General features: G+C 40.1%; 1 protein-coding gene across 7 annotated transcripts in view; it reads right to left on the bottom strand.

The window, feature by feature from the left end:
• Positions 1–22,858, bottom strand: part of ptprua (protein tyrosine phosphatase receptor type Ua) — a 191,012-nt gene that overhangs the window by 122,935 nt on the left and 45,219 nt on the right. For 6 of the 7 annotated variants that reach the window (XM_044171544.1, XM_044171542.1, XM_044171543.1 and 3 more), the window contains exon 2: positions 12,346–12,474. In XM_044171544.1, coding sequence (XP_044027479.1) covers positions 12,346–12,474 — 129 coding nt within the window. Of the gene's footprint in view, positions 1–12,345; positions 12,475–22,858 lie in introns of those variants that run through there. The other variant, XM_044171548.1, reaches the window with a different exon arrangement.

The following is a 22,858-nucleotide window of genomic DNA, read 5'->3' on the forward strand; positions in this document are numbered from 1 at the left end:
GAAAAAAGAAAAAAATTACTGAGCACGCAGTTAGGAGTTGTCGAAGTCGAGACAGAACTGTTAAAAGTGTACAGATGTGGAACATCTATTTAGGATTTCTTCCCCATTAGGTGTACAAAAATGGAACACTGCTTATAATTCCCTTGTCAAAGCTCACAAATTATTACTTTCTCCACTCGCAGTTTTATCTGTTTCAAGAATGTAGTTGTATTATGACATGCACCATTGAAAAATTTTGCCTATTGAATCAACTGATTATACTGGTCAGGAGCAGTTCTCCAAAGACAATAGTGAATCAAATGGAGCCCGCCTAATCACCTCTCTGTCTAGCTGCATAATAAGCCAATCAACGTGCTGTCAACATCATTTCTATAGCATAATGCTGGTGCAGTTAAAAACGTGCATTACTCCTTGATGGCAGATGATGCACACAATGTGTGGTGCTCAGGGTAGAGCCTTAGGAACACAGCAGAGGAGTTTTAGATGGCTTTGTTATCATCAGTTTTCTTCTACCGCGAAGTGCAATTTCGCTGTTTGTCGTGAGCCTTTATCATTATCAGTGTGCCACAAGACGATGAAAAGCAACAGGAAGGTAAAAGTCCCACATGGAAAATTCTGGCTACTTTGATAAAAAAAAGGTCTATCACTCGCCTTCAGCCTATCACTCCTGAATTGCCTTTTCTCCTTCAGTAAATATTTTTTCATCCTGCCTTCCCATTTCTCGAGTCTGTCTATGGTCTGCTTGTGGTATTTAGTGTGCTCACCCATGATACGCACACACATGGTTTATGACCTCCCCTTAACTTTCCCCAGAGTCTGACAAAAGAAAGTGAATTTAGAACATCAGAGGAACTAACAATTGCAATGACAAGTGTCAGTATTTTAAAAAAGGGTCCAGATTCCTAGTATTACACTGAATAGTCAGCAACCATTCTGCTGCTGTCTGTGACACTAATTAATGCCAGCCAAAATCTGATGCAACCATCCAGTTCATAAAAGCATAATTTGCTATTCTAAACACGATGACATGTTCTTTCAAAGAAACAGCAGCAACAAATCTGTATTGACTCAGTAAAAGAAGAAAAAAATCCTGTTACGGTCACTGTGTAATATTACAGTATGTTGGTACAATGCCTGTACTGATTTCAAAACACCAAACCAATGACCAATTATCACCTCAGTTGGTGCCAAAGTCCATTAACCAAGAGTCTTGCAGGTTATTTTAACCACTGTGCCTGAATGTTCAAACCAATGCAAAGTGTCTTACAATGTACCTTATTTTAAGGTGGCTAGTTGTTTGTTTGCAGGCCCCCAGATGACAGGAAGTGGGACGTAAATGATCCAAATATTAATGGTGACATTAACACCAAGAATCCTCAAAACTAAATGACAAAATGTTATTCATTATTGCCTTCCAAAATGACCCATATTAGCATTTTCTGATCTGGTCTTTCTATAGGCAGAATGACATCTTTGCCAGTGGCTTCCTAAATGCTTACAGCAGTTACAAAATGAATTCATATGACTGTTTTCTGATTTGCTACCACTATGGTGTGGTTAGGTTTCTGCTCAAAAACTACTTGGTTAAAGGAATAGTCTGACATATTGGAAAATGTGCTTATTTGCTTTCTTGCATAGAGTGAGATCAATACCACATGTCTGTGCATTAAGTATGGAGCTGGAGCCAGGCCGCGATTAGCTTAGCATAGACTGGAAGCAGGTGTCTCTGGCCTTTTTGCTCTGTACTTAGCACATAAACATGAGATTGGTATCAATCTTATCATCTAACTCTTGGCAAGAAAGCAATTAAGTGCATTTCCCAAATTGTAAAACTACTCCCTTAGGTTAGACAAAGAAAAATTGGTTTGATTGAAGGTTTTGATTTGTGGTTATACATAGTTGGTTAATTTTAGCAAAAGCTGCGGTCAGAGTTAAACAGCAGTCAAGCTAAGTCAAACACTTTGTTCACCCATCCATTCTCCTCAATATTCCACCAAAAAGGTTTTGTGGTGCTGTCTCACAGATGCTGATCCATCTTTTACTATAAGAAAATGTATATGTAGGTATACATTTTCTTATTAGTAGCAGTATTTATGAATTCAGCAGTACACAGACCTACTGTACCTCCACAACAACAGACTCTCCAATGCTGGCAAATTCAAACAAGTCATGGGATCAAAAGAAACAGCTCTCCGTTAATGTGCCATTTAAATGCAAAGAGTCATTCTGCCTCCTCTAGTTAGTTTTTCTACTCTGGGCCCTGAATCATCAAAGCCAGCAGTGTTGAGGGAAAATAACCAGCAGAGCGGGGACAGGTGAGAGGGCAGAGGGTGGAGGCAAGAAACCATAAACGGTTTGAAGTTCTGCTCAGCAAATGAGCATCATGTTCAAATCCCAAGAGGGAAGTTTGAAGGGAGAAGAGCCTCAGAAGTCTGCTTAGCTTTACTGAACTTTGCAGAGCTCTGTGCATGCTGGACCAGAGCTGCAATAGCATTCATAGCTCAAAGGTGATTTATGCTGAACCAAAGCCATTAATGGTGACATTTTTCTGTGAGCCACATGATATTTGCATTCTGTCTCTGTTTGAAATGGCAGGGTTGAGTGTTTGAAGAAATCTAAAAGCAGACATCATCTCTTTGCATAGATGATGATGCTGCTGCTGCATTTTTTAAATGTGAAAGGTTTATTCTCAACACTAGAATGTGCTTCTACCCACATTTTGAAGTAGCTGCATATGGAAAATTCATAAACATACCCTTTTTCATATTTGTTTTGAAAGATGATATGCATATAACTGTTGAGCTACCTGCAATAATACCAACACTCAATTAATGTCCTGCCTTTTAAAGGATTCTTCCACTGCAGTGATTATTACCCTCATTTTCCAGGATGGCCTCTCTTATTAGCAGTGGGGCGTGTTTCACTTTGATTTACAGGTGTGGCTACATTTTCTCAAGCTGAAAATGATTGTCCAAACAAAATGAGGTAATTAAGCATATTGCTATTAACCAAAAACCAGCTATTGACTATATGCGTAATTAAACTGATTACATTAACTGACAGCCACTTTATTTAGTAAACAAACCAGCTAAACAGAAAATGCATTAAAAATATCAATTGCAAATGGGTTTCAGTACTATCTAAAAATGTTTTAAAAGCATTTGAGAATTTTCTCTTGACCAACCTTTCTAGATGTTCCCAGTTCTCAAAGGGACGGTGTGCTAATATTGACTTAAACATAGTCAATTTTTGAGGTGTCCTCTGTGGTTTCAGTTTAATTCAGCCAATAAAATCTCCTTCAAGGGCCTCTGAATCTCCTTCGTCGAATCCAGCACAGCAGAAACCTGTTCAATTTACTATTAAAAGAACAGCAGAAACACTGTGCACAGCAATCATGAGTGCTTTCCCACATAGCTCCAGACACTGAGCCTTGGCATCTCACATTACAATGCTGACAAGCAGGCTGAGAGATTCAGCCTGAAAGAAAAGAAAAAAAACTGCAAAGCTGAAGGGCGTAACATGTTCCTTTTTAGCTGCAATGTTTCATGTCATTGGTATTCCACTGGCTGGTGGCCACAAATCAATACTATTGAGCTGCTAGTGCCCAATAAACTAAGTTGTTGTCTCAATTGCAGTCTCTTTAGCGTCTCTGAAAGAATTTAAAGCCCTTGGAAAAACTCGAGATAAAACGTATATTTGCAATGTTACGACCTTGCATATTCTGCCTGAGCTGCAGGATAAACGCAGAGGTTGGATAGACAGATCTCTTTTCATTGCTGTATAAAAACATAACAAAGCTGACTTCACACTTGAGATGAACAGGTAAAGTCAACTTGACTCTTGTAATGGTAGTCAAGCCGGGGGAACCAGGTAGGCAGGAGTTGGACCCAAATACAGACGATCAAGCATGGTAGGTGCAGTAGAACTCATTTAATGAATGGGAAAAGGCTTACACTGAATACAGGCAGACAGCAGTCAAACAAAACAGGTAAGTAGTCCATCAAAGGCAAAAAAAAGTCCAAATACTCAATTACAGTAAAAGTATTGCAAGTATTTCAGTATTGAAAATGTTATTTAAGTAAAAGCATGGTAGTATTACTATAAAAACATTGCAGAAAAATTCCTCCTGTGAGTGATATATATATAAGTGAAGTACCATCAGACAGTCTCCTAGAAGATGTGAATGCAGCATTAAGTGTGACTGAGCCAAGATCCTGTGGGACTTCCAGATTCAGACTGACAGAATGGTAATGGCGAACCAACCAGACATCGTGGTGGTTTACAAACAGCAGAGGCAAGCCGTTGTGGTTGGCATGGCAATACCAAGTGATGGCAACATCAGGAGAAAGGAACATGAGAAACTAGAGAAGTACCAAGGGCTCAGAGAAGAGCTGGTGAAGGCTTGGAAGGTGAAGGCAACAGTGGTGCCCGTGGTCATCGGAGCATTCAGGGCAGTGACCCCCAAACTGGAGGAGTGGCTGCAGCAGATCCCTGGAAGAACACCAGACATCTCAGTCCAGAAAAGTGCAGTACTAGGAACAGCAAAGATACTGCGCAGAACCCTCGAGCTCCAAGGCCCCTGGTAGAGGACCCGAGCTTGGAGAATGAGACCACCAGCGGAGGGTGAAGGACAAAGTTTTATATATATATATATATATATATATATATATATATATATATATATATATATATATATATATTAAGTATACTATACTTATATATTGTATTATCATTATTATTACTGATGTATTAATGTGTTATTAAGTTGTAGTTGTAATAAATTAATCAAATTTTTTAATGTCACCATTTGCTTTTTATGTAAAATGTTAATTTGTAAAGTAACTAGTATATTTAGCCATGAATTAAATGTAGTGGTGTAAAAAGTACGAGATTTCACTCTGATTTGTAGTGGAGTATAAAGTAGCATGAAGTAAAGTACAAGTAAGTCAAATTTGAATTTAAGTACATTACTTGAGTAAACATAGTTACGTTCCACCACTGATAATGTTGATGTAAGCGCTTGCACTCCACATGCTATATTGGATTAGTTTGAGGCATTTTCTGTCTTTGTTGGCAAAAGCAGATTAACAATAAACATCAGCAATCCGTTTCGTGCTGAATTTCAAGTTAAGGTTAGCGGAGCTAGGCTAACTTTAGGTTTGTCCCAGTCCTAACACTTTTAAATGTAATTCACAATGTACTATTTTTCCAGGATTCATAGAATTAATATTTGGAAGAAAATGATCATATTATTAGAATTAATAATATGAGGGTGGCTGATGATGCCAGAGAGGAGGAGATGTCAATATTGCACTTGCCTAACACAGCCTATGCTTTATGTATGACACCCATAAGTGGGATCACAACGGCTTCTTCTGATGATGAGATCTCACACAGCTGCATATCAAAGCTTCATGTCTTATCCTGCAGCATCTGAGAGGAACATCCAAGTCATCCGAGCATGTGCTCATCCCGGCTGAAAATGAACTTCTCTAATGGATGAAGAGAAGATGAAAAGCAGCCTTTGTGGCGCCGGCGTCCCCTGAGGAACACCAGGAAGTGTAATCAGCAGTGACCCATGCTAGACTCCACCAATCCCAGGGAGTTCCTTAACATACCCAGCCTGCCTCTGAGGAGCTGGCCTGGAACAGGGGAACAAGCACTTGATAAGTGCGAATGGATTATGAAATCGCAAACATCTGCCAGCTCCTTCCCCGTATTACCACAATTCACCAGAGCCAGTGGCCTACAACCAGCAATATTCACACTTAGATGTTTTCCTCTCAGATGTGTGCCTGCACAGCATTTCCCAAGAAAAACAGACTGCTTTAAATAAACATATATGTAAAATGTCAGCACAGATTGGAAGCAGGCCACCTTTGTAGATGCATGACAAACTTGAATAGAAAAGCAGCAAGGGACTGAATGTGGGAAAACAAGCTGTCAGTAGGTTGATGATTGGAACAGGGTCCAAGGAAATAAGATTGTTTGGCATAAATCACTGAGGAAACCTGGTGAGCATGCAGACGTAGGCTGTAAGTCCATTTCAGCATCCATTAACATTCAACCAGAGTGGAAATAAAGCATGTTCACACTTTCTTCAAGACACACACATGAGAGACTGTGTATTACTGGTGAGAATAGTCAGATTTCACCACGGGTTAGCAATGTGCATGTTTATAATCGTTATACATCAGCTTCTTTATTTTTACCAGGATTATCTTGTTTTAAGTATTTGTTGCATCATCTTCTAAACGCACTACAGTTACTAGAGGCTGCTGAGATGGGAGGGAGAGGGGTGCATCTAGTTTCTAGTTCTAGTTTCTTTTCGGGAGGTACAAGCTCAGATGGGTGGCATAACGAAATTCAAAAACTGAAACGATTAGTCGGTTGGCAGAAAATAAATCAGCAACTATTTTGATAATGAATTATTGTTATTATAGTTATTTTTCAAACAAAAATGCCAAACATTCCCTGATTTCAGCTTCTCAGATATGAGGATTTTCTGCTTTTCTTTGTCATGTATGATAGTACCCTGAACATCTTTGGGTGTTGGACTGATGGCAGGATAAAACAAGGAATATAACTATTTTATGACATTTTATAAACAAACAATTGATCGATTATTTGAGAAAATGTTAGTCAGACTCATGGATAATGAAAATAATCTTTAGCCACAGCCCTAAATTGAGTCATTAATTGAACTACAAGTGAACTTAAACCAAGAAGACAAAAAAAATTATATTAAATGAACTTTAAACCTGAAGGTTGTTTGTTTTTGTTTGGCCTCTTGAGAGCAGCTGAAAACTCATCTGACATATTATAAAGCTGTTATGGCGAATGCATTAGCAAACAGTTGTGTATTTACACATCTAGTAGACACAGAGCATCATTAGCTTTCTGGCCTCCCTCCTGATGAATGCAAGTCCTATATTCACTCTCCCTTTAGCTCTGTTTTAGTCTCTTCCATCTCCTGAAGGAAATATCCGGTTCTTTAGCTGCTAAATGCTCCACTATGTTCACCAGCTATCGCTCACTTTGTCTGTCTGCTGTTTGGTGTTGAGCAGGTAGTCCCTTTAAAGAGTTTAAAACATCTCCACTGGTAAAGAAACAAACAAAAAACTCAATTAGGGTTACATGACAGTAGAGATGATAATCTTAAAGCAGTATTAATTGATTTTTATGGCCACTTGCGGGCAGCGTACATTCATATAATAAAAATAATAATAATAATTTGTATGGGATCATCATTATGAGAGAAATGTCTAGAATACATTGGATCCATTGTTCAAGTAAAAATATTGATTAGTGCAGCTTTAAGAAGTGATATGACTATCTGCTCAACAAAGCCACAAACACAAGTTGTTAAGCATTGGGTCAAGTCGCCTTCTGTTCTGAGCCTGAGAGACAGACAGAAAGGCTCCATCCTCTAAGTAATTTAATGTTCTGCTGCATATCTGTGAATATCTTTATTCTTTGCACCAAAGGGCACCTTGGGTGACTCTTTCAGACGTAAACAGCTCACAATAAAGGTGCGAAAGCAGCCAAAATACAGGAATCAACTGGGTCTCGATGGCTCACGCCACATTTGGAGTGGATATAGTAAATGCAAATGCATCCCTGTCTGGACTGAAGGACCACATAGCCTACTTTGTATTGTGCATATAGCAAGACAAAACCCCAACACAGTTTATTTGCCAAACAACTCAGCAAAAGGTGATGAAGTTCGTAGCCTCCCTGAGGCAACATATCCAACAGGCACCATGACTCTCATGGCCACGCAAATGTGTGTGTGGGGGGGGGTTTCTTTCTGTGTAGCAGCAGTCGTAGTTTTTGATTATAGCTGAGGGGGAAGTGGACTGCAATCAGTCTCAGCCGGGTCAAATCTGGATATGTCTTGAAGTTTCTAAATGTGAACATGGTCTAATGGATCGATCAAATCTATGCCTGTCCTCTCCTGATCACTTCCCTTGTGATATGTGTGAAGGTCTCAGTCTCAAACTCTGAGCACAGCAACGTATCACAGATGGTAATTTTGGAAACTGTGATACTGCTATAATGAAAATGACTATTTTAATACATGAGAATGAATTCACATTCACGTCTGTAATTCGCTACAGTATATGCCTGTGAAGTGATCAGTGTTGGGGATAATCCAAACTAAAAAGATAAATTATTAAGGACTACCCTCCCATTAAAAATGACCCGTTTTGAAGAGGTTCAGTCAGTGTTTCCAGGCTTTAGAAATGTAGTCAAAAACATCTAACTTTTTAAAGTAACTTTCACAGCACTGGCAGTGATAACAAAGTGCTGTAGCTGCTTTTCTTTGGACCCTCCTCATTCAAAACCACACAATTATCCTGCCTTGATTGCTCTGAAATTATTTTAGACTTGATGTTTGGACTTGCAGTTCCCCTCTGGTAATTGACAGAATGTTGCACAAACAGTCCCAGCCAGTTTGCAGTAAATTTGTTTTCATTAAATGTGTCATTATTTTATTCTGAACATTCACAGAGCTCCCATAATGAGGCGTCTGAAAAACAGCACAGCACATAAAAGCTGCGGCGAGCCCGCTTTATAGTAGACTGGTGAGTTATTCTACGCTGTGTTTTTGTACCAAAACAGCATTGTTTATAACTCTATTTCTAGACTAGATAGTAAATATCTTCAGACACTTGGAGCCTCTCTGGTTCATGTTTGTTTTTACAAAATATATATTCCCAAATACCTGCTGCAGGAACCCGACTGCAAAACTGAGACCGTGGGTTGATGACTGTCTGGCCAGCAGACTGTCTTAGAATGCAAGTAAACTTTCTCTTGAAAATTACATCTCGCTGCTTAGTCTACTTACAACTGTTCCCTTGGTAACCCCTCCAGTTCCATTAGCACATATTCCTCACATAATCATGACTCATAAGTCTAAGGGCTCTATATTTGTGTGGTCATATGGCACAAAGTGGCCTTTTCCTGAGGCACGGGTAAGTTCGTACGACGCGTCTTCCAATTATAAAGGCAAAAGAGTTAAATGCTGCCACACTCGAAGGCCGGGCAAGAGCCGGCGGTCACAGGGAAGAGTGAAATGCGAACAACGGTGCACACTCCTTAGAGGCATCCATGAAGTGGCTGTGTGAAGAATTAAAAAAAAAAAAAGCCAGAGAGAGAAGTTGAAATCGTGCCTATTTTCACACCTCCACACTTCACACCTGGCCAATGACTGCGTAAAGGTGGCTTGCTGGCCAGCTTCGTAAAGCCACAGAAACCGACAAACGCAGCCCCCTCTACTCAAACGTTGGAAAGTGTGTGTGTGTGTGGGGGGGGGTCGGTCAGAGGCTGGCACCATCCGACAGGCACTTTGCTGAAGCATACTAGCCTCTTTAAATGTTAAAAATCAAACAACATATATATCACAAGTATTTGTCGGCAAGTGTGAAGGTTTGGTTTCAGAAGTGGAGGGTATATACAGTATATATACAGTATGTATATGTTATTGTGCTTTCCATGATGGTACATCAAATCATGTTTAGTTCGCTATTTGCACCTTTACTACAAAGAGCACTGCGTTTTACTGTTTTATCTTTCACTGATATCCAATTCTAGTGCCATTTTTAGGAAAATATTACCTTTAAATAAAAAGATTTTTACTGAAACAAATGTAGAGAAGGTTACAGTACTCTTTTCAGCCATGAGCTGTGTCTGCAGGTCTTCCTCTCAGGTTGTATACTGTCCAAACAACCTCTACCAACAAGGTAGGGTAAACTGTATGTACTGTATCATAGAAAAGGTTTCAGTCGTAGTCATCTGGATACTGTTTTCAGAATCAAGAATCAGAATCAAGAATCAGAATCGCCTCCCATCTGGAAGTCATTCTCAATTGAGAATGACTTCCGGATGGGAGGCGAAACGTCTCGCTGTTGGGTATGCTTTGCAAGGTAATAACTGAAGGTGAATCAGATGAGTGTATCAACATTTTTATCAACTCCTCTCTTCTCTAATCTGGACTGTAATGGCTGGACAGTAAGAGAACATTATAGGAAAAAATCACCCTGAAACTATAAAACTGGGGGCTGTTGTAGATGTGCACGTCTTCACTCCAGTAATGAACTGTAAAGACATCATGGTTGGGAGTTTGCTGCTTTAAAGGGGAGGGACCACTGTGATTGGCCATTCTTGTTCATTTTAAAAGACTTCTGTAGGTTTATAAAGCCCTGAATGGTTTAGGGCCAGACTACAGTTCTGATCTGCTGCTACGTTATGAACCTCTCAGGTCGTCTGGATCCGGTCTGCTTACTGTCCCGAGGGTCAAAACTAAACATGCAGAAGCAGCATTCAGTATTTGAAACACACAGCAGGAAAAGTTAGGTCTACTCCAACTCTCTTTTAAATCAAGGCTAACGACTTTTCTGTTTGCCGCTGCCTTATTAAATTACATTTAGGACTATTCATTCATACCCTGCACTGCACTGTAGCTGCACTGATGTTGGCTCTCCTGCTATATCTGTTTTCTTCTATTTTTGCTTATTTGTATCTCTTATTTTACTCTTTTGATATCCTATTTAAATGGGTCTTTTTATATTGTGGTGTGTTCTTTTATATCTTGTCTTAATGCCTTTTATGCCTTATGTAAAGCACTTTGAATTGTTTAGTTGTTGAAAGGTGCTATACAAATAAATTTGCCTTGCCTTCCAAATCCCACCCTGTATACTGTGTATGTGCATCCCTGGTGTGTTGCTTTCTTCCAGCCACAAAAACTCTTGCAGCGGGCTTTGCTCTGCCTGCTGCCTTAAAAATGTGACTTACCTATATGGAACCCCAAAATGTTATTACAATAACACAGTTTTTCTGCACAAATGTGTGTTTATTTGTGTTGTGTTGTTGTATGTAAATGTATGCACACATAATGCACATTCTGTGGCAACAAGTTTCAAAAATACAATAAAATCTGTTAATTAAATAAAAGACATTCCGAAATGAGTCATCATATGAATTGTGTAAAATATATAAGAAAATATTCAAAAGTATTATTATACATATTATTATTATTATTATGAAATGTTATTTCATCATTCATTTTCATAATAACTGAATTTTATTGGATATCATTTTCATTTCATTACAGACATTTTATTTCAAAATGCCTTTTTTTTCAAAAATCTGTTTTCATTTCATTATGGAATTTTGTCTGTTTTACTTCATAATGTCACTTTTCATAACAGTGGTGTTGTCCCCACCCTTACACCTTTCAGTACTATTTACAGCAGCAGCTAGACAGTTCATTCAGAGTTACTTTGACATTGTTGTTGTTGTTGTTGTTGTTGTTGTTGCTCTAGCTAACAGGTGCTAATTGGCTAATTCTGCTAGCAGCTTGTTATCTCAACCCTCTTAAGAGGGGTAGCGGGTACATGATTGGCTGAAAGGTGAGAGGGCGGTGACAACACCACTGTCATGAAAAGTGACGTTACGAAATAAAAAATGCCAAAGCGGACTTTTGAAAAGGGGCATTCTGAAATAAAAATGAAGTCTGATGAAACTTGGTTATTATGAAAATAAGAAGGATCAAATAACATTTTATAATAATGAGTTGAGTTCTAATAACGTCTTAAATTATTTTTTATTTATATATTTTCCAATTTATTCATGTGATTATTTATTTCAGAATTACTTATTTATTTAATATTAAACACTCTGCAGCTCCATATACCTGAACTGTGAAAATCTAAAACAAAGTTCACTGAAGTTGATCAATGAACAGCTCTTTTGTTACACTAACAAACTTTCAGTCAGAATTTGCTTTCCCTTTACATTTTGTCAGTTTGAAAATTCAGTTCTTCGTTTGTCACAAAGAACTTCCAGCTGCTGCTGGAAGCCACTGTGCAACATGCGAGGCTGCCCCAGTGACCTTGTTAAATGATGTGTGGACGGGCTTGGGAGTGAATTCCAGCCTTCATCATGGTTCACATCGTTTTCATTATTATGAGAAGAAACAACCATGACACAGCACATCAGGTTTCCATCATATATGTTTTCTTCAGACTACAGAACAGAGGGTTCTCTGGAGAGTTTTAACTCTCAAAACAATGCATGCTGGGAAGTCTGATAACATACTAATCGTGTTTCTTTAGAAACTTAATTTGATGAGTTGAACAAACTCAGCAGCACATTCATTCAACTCATCATTTCAAGTCAAGACACTTCAAGTTCTGAAGTAGAATAAAACCTATATATTTACATTAAGTTCATTAAGTTCTTGTACGATGTTTGTAGTGTACTCAGTCTGAAGCTGGATTTTATGCTACAAGATGTTCTGGCTCATTAGAAGCCTTAACTGTGACACATGTTGAATTCTACCTCGTAGAAGATCCGGGGTCGGGTGTGGCCAATTGTAGGTCCTGATCAGCTGCCAGTCAAAGTCGTCCTCTTGGCCCTGTCGGTACTCACACAAGCCAGGGTCTGAGTCCTCATCAAAGGTACAGCCAGCTACAGCGAGGAAAGAGCAAATGTGTTAGAAAAAGTGAAACGGAAGAAGATATAAAACTTGCTATTAGTAAACTTTCTTTGCTACATGCTACCAAGAGAAAACTGGTAAAGGAACGCATTATAGACGCCAGAGAAATGATTGACCAATTACATCACTACAGCCTCACTGTAAATGTGTTAACACATCAACTACTGGAAAATCTTTGCAGCAAAATTATAGCTAATGGTTGGCACCGGGTGGTCAGCATGGACTGCCTATCTCATCTATTCCCTCAAAATCTGCCACCATTTGGTGCAATTAGCCCTGTGCTGTGAAAATGACACAACAGCCACAGGTCACCCAGATAGCCTGAAATAATGGGCAGCAGTGCCAGAGCAGTGAAGGGGGGTCTTCAGCTGAGGACAACAACAGTCTGGCTCTCAGCCTGTGAAGGTGACCCAACCCCGTCTGGCCTCTAATGGTTGAATTCACTATTCTGCCATTATCACACAAACCACCAGCTTTTAAAGCCACCAGCTCAGCTGTCAAAGTAGGGGGAAAACGGTGCGTTCTTGTTTAATTGGTCAGAAAACACAGGTACACTTCAGAAAATATAAAAATGAATAGTCTGGACTTGGAAGGACCAATTTGTGGTCATCCATGGGTGTTTGCCATATGGCTTCATCCATAGAGTGATGCTTTCCATTGATTGGTTTAGACACAATAAAAGCTAGAGATTATTTTCTTCATTGATTAATGTTTTTATAATTTTCACTGATTCATCTATAAATCGTTTGGTCTATAAAATGTCAGAAAACAGTGACGAGTACCCATGCCAATTTCCCCAATTTGCCCCCTTCTAATTGCGCATCTTGTCCAAATAACAGTCCAAACCATAAGCTATTTATTTCACAATGACATAAAAGCAGAAATCTCACAGTAAAGAAGCTGGAGCCAGAGAATGCTTGCTTGAAAAATAATGAATCAATTATCAAAACTGTCAGTTACGTTTCTATTGGTTGACTAATTGGTGAACCACTAAAAAACAAGTTATTGCTCAGACCGTGGAACGGTGGTTCCCAAACAGGGGGGCCGGCACCCCACTGGGAACCTAGAGCCATTATAGAGGGGTGACCTGGGTGACATGACCAGGTAGAAAAGTGTAAAGTGAAACTTGAGTTAAATAGACTTTTTTCACAGCAGATATTTTGACATATCAAACACAGGTGTAACTCATAACATCACTAACTGCTGCGTTGCCATCAAAGCTGGACCAGAGCATCAGTAATGTAATGTCCCCCTGTGATTTTCCTGCTAATACAAGTCAAAATGTCTGCTTTGAGAAAGCTCTGTGAGTCTGATTAATTTGGGAATGATAAAGAAACCAGAGTGCTGCGAGGAGTTTAAGAGTCAGGTTAGCAAGATTTATCTAGAAAGCAAAACATATAAAATACAAGATGGAGAGAATTTTATGCAGGGACAAAAAGACAAACGGGCGATGCTCATCGATCAAACATGTCAGTATCAATCAAAATATGAAGACGTCCGGGGGCGTCCTGGTAGCTCACCTGGTAGAGCGCGTACCACATACTGCATATCACCCCCTCTCTCTACCTGCCTTTCCTGTCTCTCTCTACTGTCACTGTCAATAAAGCGAAATGCCAAAAAATATGAAGAAGTCACTTGAAACTTTTAGCTTCCAAAGGGAGCCCGACATAAAAGGTTTGGGAACCACTGTTTCGGAAAAGGCCGACACTGCTAAAAGCAATGTCCCCCGGGGGCAATCACCACCAGCAGCCAGACAACTATGCATGGTATATTTATTTGGAATAGAGAATGGAGGCTAAAGATAAAATTACAAAGTCTTTAAACTGTAAACATCCACTACAGCTTACAGTCCAACTTACTGGTTCTACTTTGACCTTCTTTATTTACCCTAGTTGTGCACACTTAGATTTTTCCTGTGCTACAGGTATGAGTTATTTTTAGCTACATTACAGGTGTGATCACTGTCTGTTTTACCTCCAAACAGAGTGGAAGCTAGTAGGCCTAAATTGTGCTAAAGCGTTGTCACCACGTTGCAAGATCACAGAACCTACTTTCATGAGCACAATGACATCACAGTCGATAGATCCGACGGCTGGAGCAACACAAATAAAATCCAAGTTGTAATAAATCGTAGTTTTCCTTTAATAGTTCTAGCACCGACCTTGCTTTTGCAGCTTGTACAGTCAAACTCCAAACTAATTCCTATCTAACTCCAAACGCCCTGAGCCCACTGCGGTCCCAGGACCCTGTTCCCTAACAGATCGTATTAAGGCTTGGCAGCAGTGCTGCTGGTGTTAAAGAGCTACTCGACTCAGTGCCAGCTTCTACTTATTACTGTCCCGTTTGGCCTACTCCCCCAATTGTTGTGTTTTGTTTAGAAGCTCCATCTGTTTTCTTTATTAATGTATAAGTTTTGAGTCTGAAGAAATATTGTACATTGCAATAAACCACCAAGACTGCTAATTTTGGACCACTGCTTTTGCCGTTCCTGCTGACAAACAAATATCACTACCCCACCACGTCCCCACCGCCCCGGCCCTCTTCCCCTCCGCCTGCAGCCACCCAAGTGTTTCCGGGTGTGTAAGCAGATCAGAGTTTTAATTGCCTCCTGTGTGAGGGCTGCTTGTTGTGCTGCGTCGTGCCCGGTTATATGAGGATGAGAGGGCTGAGTGGTGGAGCAGGCCCCGCGGTGAAGGCCTGCCTTTCATCGAGAGCCCTCCAGTTCCAGGAAGAAATGTCACCATCAGACACGTTCCACTGATTCCCCTCATTAAGACTCATCCTTCCCAGCCTCCTTTGCTTTTAGCGCACACGTTCCTCTCAGTGCCCAAATGAGCTTCTCTGGCAGCAGGAGGGCAAGCCCATGTAATTAGAAAAGCCACGTGCATTCTGCAGAATTCTCACTGATGTGTGTGTGTGTGTGCATTTCTTCAAATGTGTGCGCAAGAAGTGTGTGTCTGATGTTGTCTGCTGTTTTGATGTTTACTTAAAAATGAATAAAATTATAATGAATCCGTCAATGTCACACAGGCTAAAGCTGTAACGACTGTGGGAATGAATTATTTGTGTTCATCGCAGCAACAGGGAATCTGGCCAACGTGGGACAAAGATTGCTCAAAGTTCCACATAATAACTTGAATGTGAGAAGATTTTAGCTCTGAGAATTCTAATTGCTTATCAGAGGCGATAGCACAGCTCCGTTCGGCACAGTCCCCGAGCAATGCGCCGCCATGCAGAGCAGCAGTAACACCTAGAGACGTGGACAGCGGGGCCCGAGATAACTTTAGTGAGCCACTGTCTCAGCTGACAAGTTTCTCAGGATGAGAACAAAAAGGCAGGAATAAATAAATGTGCAATAACGAGGCAGCCTCCTCTTTGAAAGGTAGGAGACGCAATTTACGAGCTTGTCGTTAGATACCATGCCTCGAATGTGTTATCTATGTTTGGCTTGTCCTCCTTCAGCACATTCTCAGCTCTTTCTTCTACCTGGCACAGAAAAATTATTTAGTGATTTGCTGTAAGTCCCACCTAACTTGTACCTTCCTACTGTTATATAACCCAGTTAAATCAAACATTAACTTGCGCTATCCAAATCAAATTCCAGAGGTTCATATTCAAGTCCCTTTATTGCTCCGATCTGAAATCTGTGTTTCATCAGATTTCACACAAGCAAGCACTAAAATGTTTTTCTTATCACTAATTGTATATGAGACCGCTGATCAGAGAAATCCGCTGTGTGGTGTGGTGGGGATTTTAACAGCCAGCAAAGCCTGCAAGAGGCAGCTAAAAATCTCATTAGTACGGCTTTCAGTGATGGTCTAAATACTGTTTCAGAGGCTTCCACATGATATGTCAGAATTCTGAGGGGGAAACCTAATATTAGTCATTTTTCTGACTTTTATTAAATTGGTCAGATTCAAATGACAAGGCGTTATTCTATATTTTTCCTCATTATCAACAAATCTCAAGCCCATTCTTTCTTACTGAAGACGTACATTTTTAAACACGACTCACACATGTATGTTTTCTTTTTTTTTTTTTAAAGGATTTCCTAAAACAGCTGGTAACTGTAGTTTTTAGCAAACCTTTTGTCGAACAGGAAGAAATAGTGCATTTATTGGGGACTATTTTCAGCTGCGGATTAATACACATTTGGTGCTCTGGTAACTATTTGGGGCATCAGGACGGAGTGAGATTGAGTCAAAATAAACTAAAGTGTGTGTGTTCATGGTAATGAAGTAACATGTCACCCAGCGCAACAGTGTGGCTCATTATGTGTCTTTAATAATTTTCACAATGGAGACAATGGAGCTCTATGGCACAGAGGAAGAAGATAGATCAGGATTTCATACAAACACAATACTTGTTAGTGGATCAATTCATTGATTCATTTCATCGTTTTAGTTGACAAGAAGAAGAATATTAAGTATCATGTATCCTATACCTTACCTCACATTAGCCTTAACCAAAATTACTTTGAGCAAAAGCAGCAAAATAGATTTCAACAAATGCTTAAAATGTCAATTTTGTCGTGGCTTTAAACACCCAAAATCCAAAAAATAGGTATTGTGTTTTTTAATAACTTTTTTGGCATTTTGCATTTATTTGACAGTTTAAAGTAGAGACAGACAGAAAACATAAGGCGAGGACACGGGGTATGACATGTAACAAGAATCGAACCAGGGACGTTTGCGACTAGACAATTAGGGCAACGAGACGCCCCCCCCCCAAAAACAATTCTAACTGACCCTTGTTTGTATGGAGACGTCCCCATTGTATTGTGGTGGAGGCCAAAACATCTAAATACCACTAGATGTAAGTGAAAAAATGTGTTTTACTTTTGTAATTTGGGTGCACCACCCCCTTAAGAGATGCCTTTCGAAATCAGTCAGGAGTCTAATACCTTCTAGTATCCACGGAAGGAGTTAATTGAATCCTATTAGCAGTGTTTGTGTAAGATCAAAGTCAGGAAGTAGCAGGAAGAGCATAACTCTGCTGCACAGAGTGGCTGTGAGGCAGCCAGAAGAGGCCCTGGAGCAAGATTAATGGGAGACGGTGTAGACCAGCCTGAAGTGCTTGTGATGGACCCGGAGTACTACTGTCCAGCCTAGCCCGCTTCGACAGTGGATACCCTGACCCTGACTAATAACCCGCACAGCAGGCATCATAAATACACTGTGATGGAGAGGGAGGAAAACACAAGCCTCTTACATAGCATTTATCCTGGAGAGGGAGAAATAAATTAGAGGGGCAAGACAGAAACCGTGGGCTGGGTGAAGAGTCCTCAAAGAGAAGAAGGAGAGAGAAAGAGCAAAGCCAAAGAGGGGCGGGGATAATGAAAACAAATCACAGATAGTGCAGAGCGTGTAACAGGAGGATTCGTGGAAAACAAGATTTTGTTTTCTTTGTCTCCAAAAGCTATACAGTATCAAACACCAAGAGGTAATGAAAGAAGTCTGGGATGAGGACGGGTTTCTATTGATCACACTGATCCAGTGCAGTTCTCAGATGGGCTTAAATCATTTATATACAGATTTAACAAGGACACTCATTTGCAATTACTCTTACAAGGATAACAGTGATTACATAGTGCAGGGCAGAGTGGTGACTGATTCTCCCGGATATAAATCCCAGCAGGTATGGATGGCTGCCAGTCTGAAAGATTGCCTTTCGCTGCTTATTAAGAACATGAACTGTAAATGCTACTGAAACCTCCATTAAAAAGATATCCTTGGATTTCCTGTCTCATGATTACATTGCTTGCTGCTCTTTTTTTTCTGATGTTTCAAGGAAAAAGAAGTTTTTCTTCAATCTAAGTTCAGGAATACCACTTGTGAGTTACTATTTTTAATGCAGATTTTTACTTCAGACACGGAGCGCAAGTTGTCACAAATCTTCTTCTTTTCTACTTTTTAAAACATCTGACTTAAACTTGACTGGGTGAAACCTGACCAAAAATCTCATCCTGTGCTGATAAGGCAGCTCTATCTGTTAAGCTCATTTCCCATTGCATTAAAGCAAATTCCGCAGGCACACCACCTAAAATTGTGGAACCAGCAGCAGAGCTCTGCTGGCACTCCTTTAATCAGAGCCTCTCAGATACAGCAGCTCTGTTGGGACTGAGGAGCCAGGATGTTCTGCCGCTTCTCTTGTTTGGTTTGAGATAAAGCTCAGCTGCTGCGTGATTTGCATTTCAGCATGTGCAGGCAATGCATCAGACCTGACAAGTTTACTTACAGGGTGGGGGTGTTGGGGAAGAGAGAGGCACAAGCTGTATAACTCATCAATAGTGAGCCAGCAGAAGAATAAGCCGTACACCACTTCTTCACAGACCATTAATAACAGCCACTGCATTTTCAGACACCTTACCCAGGAGGAGGACAGGAAACAGAGCGAGAGAGGGAAGAAGAAGAAGAAGAAGAAGAAGAAGAAGAAGAAGAAGAAGAAGAAGAAGAAGAAGAAGAAGAAGAAGAAGAAGAAGAAGAAGAAGGAAGTTAAGGAGTATGTTAGAAACAACACTCTTGGTAGACTGTAGGGTTCAGCCAATATAGCTTTCTGATTGACAACACCAAAAGCAATATGCAGTATTCAGACCAAAGTCACAGAGAGCCAATATTTGGATGTCTTTTATTCTTTCCAACAAGCTGAGTGTGATGTAGTGAAGTGGAAATAAAATGTATGTGAGAGATGGAAAAATGCTAAAACAGTGTTTAATTAGGTCGCTAGCCAATGTTACCGATTGTGTCTTTTCATTTGATCCTTTATTGTAAAGCAGCTTGTAAAGACTATATGAGTGCTATAAGCTAAATAATCGTTTACAGAAAAACTAGATAATGAGAGCCGTTACTACATGTGGCCAAGACCAGTGCATTTAATGTAAAGGACCGTTAAGCTCACTGTCTATGGAAAAATAAACATTTTTGAAAAGATGTGGGGTTCATTTATGGATTTCCTGACAACATAATCTAACACAACATACACACAGTAACACAAAGTCTTTTTAGGATAAATTGTGCATTATTGATAATTTTCTTATGTGTTTATTCATTTTTTCTCATTCTATTTTATGTTGTTTGTCTTTACTCATTTATTTATGTTTTTTTTGCCTTTCTTTTCACTGACAGGTCTAAAGACTGGTGGAGAAGGCACAAGTATTGGTATGCAAATGGTGGACTTAGGGGTATGTCCTTGTTCATTTCTGTTATATAAGAAAAACAGCAATACACATGGTTTTATAAATCTGACGAAAACAGCTAAAGAGTGTGTATCCGTATTCCTGTCACTGTGCGTACACACAGCTTTATTTGTAAAACTACAAAGTCTTATGCATCTGGCCCCAGATGTTGGGTTAGTATATCAATGGACTGATAGATCAATCAGTAGTAAAAGACTGCAAACTGTAAAAGACCTAACAGTGACTAAATGAAAACATACATGTGGCACAATGCAGTGGTTTTATTGAGACTCTGCCAACTGTGATAACCCGCGTGAGTAAACAGACTGCGTATGTGAGGAGAGATCGATCAAAATGTACTTGGCGGAGCTATAGCTGCATCCATTTATCATATTTATCATGACATGGGGATTTGACTGGAGATATCTAAGCATGTTATGACTGATGGACTCAACCACTGTGCTCTTGTGACCTTTACAAGACAGTAGATGTAGAGTAATTGGTCTGGTAATGGCTATATGGCTGTCCAACCTGAGACAAACCTGGCCATAAGTCTCCATGAAATGAGGATGAACTATGTCTCCTCTAAGTTGCATCCATGTTTCCCATACACATCCCACTTTCTTTCTTTCCTGTCGAGCTCTTCCCCTCCTACCGTAGCTTTCTCGTACCGTCTTGGTCAAACCTGCCATATTCTGATTGGTCAGATTGGGCAGAAGCCAATATGAACACACAAGGCGGCAAAAAATAAAACTCTATCTATCTAAAATCAAATTTTCCTCTAACTGCATGCTGCACTTTTCCCGCTTGGGTTGGGAGCGGATGGCAACATTGACACCGCAGGGCATATGCTGTTGTGTGAAATTGTTTCATTACTGGTCCACTATGGTTCCAGTCCCTAACTGCAACTCGGGAAAATCCTGGTAGCCGGGTCCGGCCAAGGCCAGTACTTTCGGAGGCCGATAACGCTCTTTAACATCTTTCAGTATCTTTAAGGGGGTAACTGATAGATTTTTACTGGCCCATAGCACAAAGTAACCACGGTCTACCTGCAGGGGTTGATAAGGTTGCTGATGCACGCAGCTAAATGAGTTGCACCAAAGAATTGGATAAGAATTTGTTACAGTTCTGATTAGAGGTTGATAAAGGTCATTGATTACCTAATGTGCTTTAAATTGAACTAGTTTCCTGTTTAGAAAAAGAAGAAAATTCAGTGTTTCCACAGTTGTTGTTCCTGAAGTATCAGTCTAACCTGACCCAACCCTGCAGCACTGATGAACTGGTCCGTGTACAGTGATATTAAGGAGTGGCTGCATGATATACCAGCGAGCGAGATAAAAAAAATAGATGGATACCGGCAGAGAGAGAGAAGGTTCTTGCTAAGAGGTATACTTCACCCTTTGTCAGCGTGGAGACGGTGTATAAATCCTCTGGCAGCAGTTTATTTAGGTAGAAAAAGAGAGTCACAAAGCACCCGGTGCGGACAAAGCAGATACTTTTCATTAGGGTAGGCTCTCTCCTTTCATTTCTCATGTAATCTTTCCATCTCACCCCCCCTCCACAGAGACATGAATTAGAGGACTCCATCTCCCGCAATCTGAACTGCTTAGCCAGTTAATGCTATTGTTGGAGATGTCATGAGGAGAGGGGCGCATGAATAGGGGTTGATGAATAAAAACAGACCTGTGAGGCTAAAATCACGCTAATTAAGAAGACGGAGGGTTTTTCTCCAGCACCTGCATTACAGCACTGGGCCTCTTCACTGATGGAGAAAGGGATGAAAATGACAGATACACTCAACTACTGTTACATTTAAAATTTAATCAAGAGCGCTGGAGGAGACACGTTTCCCTTCATGTGGAAAGCTGCTTTAAGTGGTTATGTCAAGTCTTTTTTGTCCCCTGCAACAGAGAAATATTCATTTTAGGACTGACCTAAATGCATTAGTTGAAAGCTTTATATCTCTGTTTAGTGGTGATATATTCATATTGGAAAGTTTTACTGTCTCCATGCTTAAATTCTTCCTTGCCAATTTGAAGCTACATATTAATGAATGGTTTTTAAAAATGTGACAATTTTCTGAGAAGGTGTGGCTCGGCTTGAAATCAAACACATCCGATCCTAAAGACTTAAAATACAGAAGCCTCAAAAATAGCTTGCATCTATCGGCTGGATGTTATTTGCAGTAATGGTAATGGCCTGCATAGACTTACACAACATGCATGATTGCATGATGTTACGACAAGCAACTGCCCGACGGCTTTGATGTCGATTTCCATACAATCAAATGGTAAAAAGAAACGCTTAGAATGGCTACGGGCAGACTGAACTCAGTCATGTGAAACTACAAATGAGGAAACAACTCTCTACTGCAGCAAGACTGATTGTGATGGTTATTTATTGGCTCATGTTGGGTGCAGAATATATCATGCACTCAGTCCTGGTATTCACTGCGGGTGGTCGGCCACAAGAATGGAACGCTCAGTAAGTCATTCATAATGCTTTATTATTTGTCTTTATATACTGTATACGCGAAAAATCAACAAGGGAAGGGAACGTGCCCAGAATACCAAGCGATAAGATGCAGGGGTTCAGATGACAACCCTCCCTCCCCTCCTCTGTCCTCAACACCGCTGCTGTAGCTCGTCCCTTGGGTGCTCCAGGCAGCTGCAGGGCTCTGACCTCCATTACTGAGACAGGGCTCTGACTACACACCCTCCCTGCCATCCCTGTCCCAACAGGCACATGGCTAGACAATACACTTTAGCACACCTCCCTGCAAAGTGTGCTCCTACAAGTTATTTCCCAGACCAGGTGCAAAGAGTGGAAAACTTTTTAACTTTCTGAGAGGATCCTCCGCCAGCATTTTAGTATTACAAAAATCTGATAGTGATTTAATTTTAGATCTCAAACAGATACGGTTCTTTAAGATGATCAGTGGTGGAGGACGTATTCAGATCCTTTAATGAAGTAAAAGTAGCAATTTTGCAATATGCAAATGCTCCATTGCAAGTAAAAGTCCTGTATCAAAAGTAAAAGCACTCATACAGCATTTTAATGTTGTAGCGGGTTGAGGTGGAGCACATTTTTAAGGCCGCAACTACAGATTACAGTCATAACTGATTAATCTTCCAGTTATATTCTAACTTAATTGTTTATTCTATAAAACATCAGAAAACAGT

Source organism: Siniperca chuatsi, linkage group LG17 (genome assembly GCF_020085105.1).
Source record: "Siniperca chuatsi isolate FFG_IHB_CAS linkage group LG17, ASM2008510v1, whole genome shotgun sequence".
Lineage (NCBI taxonomy): Eukaryota > Metazoa > Chordata > Actinopteri > Centrarchiformes > Sinipercidae > Siniperca > Siniperca chuatsi.